The following is a 5000-nucleotide window of genomic DNA, read 5'->3' on the forward strand; positions in this document are numbered from 1 at the left end:
AAAATATTGTAGAATATAATAGAAGTCATCCTGTGATTTGCAGATTTTTAATACCGCCTACAAATTTTGTGATATTGTGCTATGTTCGTAGAGTTTGGGTAATGTGATTATATTTAAAATCCTTTTCCCTTGAGACGTTTATGTTTATGGCAAGTACCATTATTATATTTAAAATAGTATTTTTTCTGGAATAATTGGTGTTTATTGCACGGAACATTATTATATGTAAAATCGTTTTTCTTAAAAAAAACAGAGCCAGAGAAAAAAGTATTTTAGAATAAAATAGGAGTCATCCTGCTATTTGCAGATTTTTAATGTCTCCGAAAATTTTTGCGATATTGTGCTATGTCGGTACAGATTTGGTAAGATTATTATATTTAAAATCCTTTTTCCTTGAGATATTAATGTTTATTGCATTTAACATTATATTGAAGAATGTTTTTCTTGAAATATTAATGTTTACTGCATGTAACACTATTATATTTAAAATCTTTTTTCTTGTGATATTAATGTTTATTGCATGGAATATTATTATATTCAAAATCATTTTTCTTGAAATATCAGTGCTCATTGCATATGACATTACTATATTTAAAATAGCTTTTCTTGAGATATTAATGTTTATTGCATGTAACATTACTATATTTAATTTTTCTTGAAATATTAGTTTATTGCACGTATATAACATTTAAAATAGTTTTCCTTAAATATTCATTTCCATTGCATGTAATATTATTGTATTTAAAATAGCTTTTCTTGAAATATTAATGTTTATTGCATGTACATTATATTTAAAATAGTTTTTCTTAAAACATTAATGTTTATTGCATATAATATTATATTCAAAATCATTTTTCTTGAAATATCAATGCTCATTGCATATGACATTACTATATTTAAAATAGCTTTTCTCGAGATATTAATGTTTATTGCATGTAACATTACTATATTTAAAATAATTTTTCTTGAAATATTAGTTTACTGCACGTATATAATATTTAAAATAGTTTTTCTTAAATATTCATTTCCATTGCATATAATATTATTGTATTTAAAATAGCTTCTCTTGAGATATTAATGTTCATTGCATATAACATTACTATATTTAAAATAGCTTCTCTTGAGATATTAATGCTCATTGCAAATGACATTACTATATTTAAAATAATTTTTCTTGAAATATTAATGTTTATTGCATGTATATTATATTTAAAATCTTTTTTCTTGAGATAGTAATGTTTATTGCATGAACATTATATTCAAAATCATTTTTCTTGATATATCAATGGTCATTGCATATGACATTACTATATTTAAAATAGCTTCTCTTGAGATATTAATGCTCATTGCGTGTAACATTATTCAAAAAAGGAAATACGAAAAAGATAGAGAGAGAGCAAGAGAGGAAGGGAGGCAAAGAGAGAGAGAGAGAGAGAGAGAGAGAGACATCGATTGGCTACCTCCCACACGCATCCCGACTGGGGATCGAACTCACAGCCCAGGCCTGTGCCCTTGACCGGGATTCGAACCCGGGGCCCTTCAGTCCGCAGGCCGACGCTCTACCCACTGAGCCACCCCTCCCACTGGGAGTCACTGGGCGGATCCGGTCTCGAACCCCCGGGGCCCAGGTAGCGCTCACCTCTGTACACGCCATTCCACCCGCCCAGCTGGCCCAGCGCCTCATCTCCGGCCTCCAGATGCCCCCCGTGGTCGGAGGTGAAGTAGGTGAGGGTGGTGTTTGTCAGACCATTTTCTTCCAGGGCCTCCAGGATTTTGCCTTCAGGAAACAAGGAACCATCATCAGGACACAGCCAATCAGACAGCATCGATTTTGGGGGGGGCTGGCCGGTGTGGCTCAGTGGTTGAGCCTCCAGCTAGGAACCAGGAGGTCACGGGTTCGATTCCCGGACAAGGGCACAGGCCCGGGTTGCGGGCTCCATTCCCAGTCGGCGGTGTGCAGGAGGCGGCCGATCCATGATTCTCTCTCATCATGGATGTTTCTCTCTCTCTCTCTCTCTCTCTGTCTCTCTTCCCCTTCCTCTCTGAAATCCATAAAAATATGTTATTTTTTAAAAAAGAAAGAGCCCTAAAATAAAATAAAAGAAAAAAAGAAAAAGAAACAACCTTGGCTGGTGTTGCTCAGTGGTTAGCGCGTCAGCATGCGGACTGAAGGATCCCGGGTTCGATTCCGGTCAAGGGCATGGACCTTGGTGGCAGGCACATCCCCAGTGGGGGGCTTGCAGGAGGCAGTTGATCGATGTTTCTCTCTCATCATCGATGTTTCTACCTGTCTCTCCCTCTCCCTTCCTCTCTGTAAAAATATCAATAAAATACATTAAAAATAAACAGATAAAAGCAAAAAACAAACCAACGCTTTTTAAAAAAAAACAAAAACACCACAACAAAGAAACGCGGTGGCTTCTCACCTCGAAAGGCTTTTGATCTTAAGCGATCCGTGTCCCGTATGGCAATCATTTCCACGTCCGCGATTTTTAAAAAAAATAATTTTCGTTGATTTCAGAGAGGAAGAGAGAGAGAAACATCCATGATGAGAGAGAATCATCGACCGGCCGCCTCCTGCACGCCCCCGACTGGGGATGGAGCCCACAACCCGGGCCTGTGCCCTTGACCGGGAATCGAACCCGGGACCTCCTGGTTCATAGGGCGTCGCTCAAACCACTGAGCCACTCCGGCCGTGCTGTTACCTTTCCTCAATGCTGAGGCCAACAGTGGGGAAGGCCGGGTCGAGCCTCGACTCACCCACAAGCCAGTCCATCTCCTCGACGTGGTCGCCGTATAAGCCGTGCCTGCTCTTCCCGAGAAATTCTCTCCTGGTGACCAGGGGGATGTGTACGTGGAGCAAAGACACAAAGAGTAGGAACGGCCGGTGTTTATTTCTGGGGAAACAAAAGGAAAAAAGAGAGAGAGAGGAAAAGAAATACCCTTCGAATCCAACGGCCTCTGTTTCGATGCTCATGGATCCATGACTTCCAAGTAGAGACTTGAGGGGTGGGAACCACCCCTGGCTGGTGTGGCTCAGTGGATAGAGCGTCGGCCTCTGGACAGAAGGGTCCCGGGTTCGATTCCCAGTCAAGGGCACATGCCCGGGTTGTGGGCTCCATCCCCAGTAGGGGGCGTGCAGGAGGCGGCCGGTCCGTGATTCTCTCTCATCATGGATATTTCTCTCTCTCTCTCTTTCCCTTCCTCTCTGAAATCAATAAAATTGAAAAAAAAAACAACCCAAAACAGCAACAAAACAACGGATCACTTCTCAGCCTTTTGGTTAAGATCAAGGGTAGTATCTGTTCTTATCGGTTTAATATCTAACATGTCCTCTGTCCGAGGATAATGTGGAAAAATATCCTCTGGAGAGGATTAACAAGAATAACAAAATAAAAATCTATACTAATAAAAGGGTAATATGCTAATTAGACCGGACAGACCGGATGTCTTCCGGCTGTCCATACGGACAAAGCCACGGTGGCGGGGGCCAAGGCAGATGCAGTTAAGGGCAATCAGGCCGGCAAAGGAGGGTGGTTAGGGGCGATCAGGCCGGCAGGGGAGGGCGGTTAGGGGCGATCAGGCCGGCAGGGGAGGGCGGTTAGGGGCGATCAGGCCGGCAGGGGAGGGCAGTTAGGGGGATCAGGCAGGCAGGGGAGAGCAGTTAGGGGCGATCAGGCCGGGAGGGGAGGGCAGTTAGGGGGATCAGGCAGGCAGGGGAGGGCAGTTGGGGGCGATCAGGCTGGGAGGGGAGGGCAGTTAGGGGCGATCAGGCCAGCAGGGGAGGGCAGTTAGGGGCGACCAGGCCGGCAGGGGAGGGGCAGTTAGGGGCGACCAGGCCGGCAGGGGAGGGGCAGTTAGGGGCGATCAGGCTGGGAGGGGAGGGTAGTTAGGGGCGATCAGGCCAGCAGTGAAGAGCAGTTGGGGGCGATCAGGCCGGCAGGGGAGGGCAGTTGGGGGCGACCAGGCCGGCAGGGGAGGGGCAGTTAGGGGCGATCAGGCCGGCAGGGGAGGGCGGTTAGGGGCGATCAGGCCGGCAGGGGAGGGCAGTTAGGGGCGACCAGGCCGGCAGGGGAGGGGCAGTTAGGGGCGACCAGGCCGGCAGGGGAGGGGCAGTTAGGGGCGATCAGGCTGGGAGGGGAGGGTAGTTAGGGGCGATCAGGCCAGCAGTGAAGAGCAGTTGGGGGCGATCAGGCCGGCAGGGGAGGGCAGTTGGGGGCGACCAGGCCGGCAGGGGAGGGGCAGTTAGGGGCGATCAGGCCGGCAGGGGAGGGCGGTTAGGGGCGATCAGGCCGGCAGGGGAGGGCGGTTAGGGGCGATCAGGCCGGCAGGGGAGAGCAGTTATGGGCGATCAGGCCAGCAGGGGAGGGCAGTTAGGCACGATCAGGCTGGCAGGCAAGGGCGGTTAGGGGCGATCAGGCCGGCAGACAGGTGAGCGGTTAGGAGCTATCAGTCCGGGATTGCGAGAGGGATGTCTGCCTGTCGGTTTAGGCCTGATTCCTAAACCAGCAGTCAGACATCCCCCAGCGGGTCCCGGATTAGAGAGGGTGCAGGCTGGGCTGAGGGACACCCCCTCCTGCCCCTAGGTGTCTGAATTTCGTGCATCGGGCCTCTAGGAATAATAATAAAAAAGAACCAAGCTGTTTGTGGGGATACCTCTGAATGTAGGACACAGCTTCCCTCAGCAGGCGGCCGGCGGTTCTCTCCAGAACCATGGGCTGCTCGACGACATCGCCGTTTCGCATCAGCAGGCAGTTCCAGCGCCTCACGAACCCGAAGCTGGCGTACCAGGACCCGAAGAATAGGACCAGGAGGCCGGCCGCGCCTAGGACCACCCCGCGGGGCACGGACAGGAGCCCCCAGGCCTGGCCGGCCGCCAGCGTCAGGACGCCCAGGGCCAGCCACTGGGTGTGACGCCACAGCCTGGCCCTCAGGGCGGCGTCCACCTCGGGGGGCCGGCCTGGGTGGCAGTCATTCACCAGCGTGAAGGGCATCCCGTA

General features: G+C 48.6%; 1 protein-coding gene across 1 annotated transcript in view; it reads right to left on the bottom strand.

Moving 5' to 3' along the window:
• Window positions 1–5000, bottom strand: part of LOC308512235 (arylsulfatase D-like) — a gene marked incomplete at its 5' end in the record, with an annotated part of 19451 nt that overhangs the window by 6561 nt on the left and 7890 nt on the right. Inside the window, 3 exons of the mRNA XM_081082034.1 lie at window positions 1640–1777; window positions 2761–2897; window positions 4657–5000. The exon at window positions 4657–5000 is cut by the window's right edge and continues 80 nt beyond it. Of these exons, the coding sequence (XP_080938160.1) occupies window positions 1640–1777; window positions 2761–2897; window positions 4657–5000 (619 nt within the window). The remainder of the gene's footprint in view (window positions 1–1639; window positions 1778–2760; window positions 2898–4656) is intronic.

The sequence above is a fragment of the Myotis nattereri genome, assembly GCF_964212035.1.
Source record: "Myotis nattereri genome assembly, chromosome: Y".
Taxonomy (NCBI): domain Eukaryota; kingdom Metazoa; phylum Chordata; class Mammalia; order Chiroptera; family Vespertilionidae; genus Myotis; species Myotis nattereri.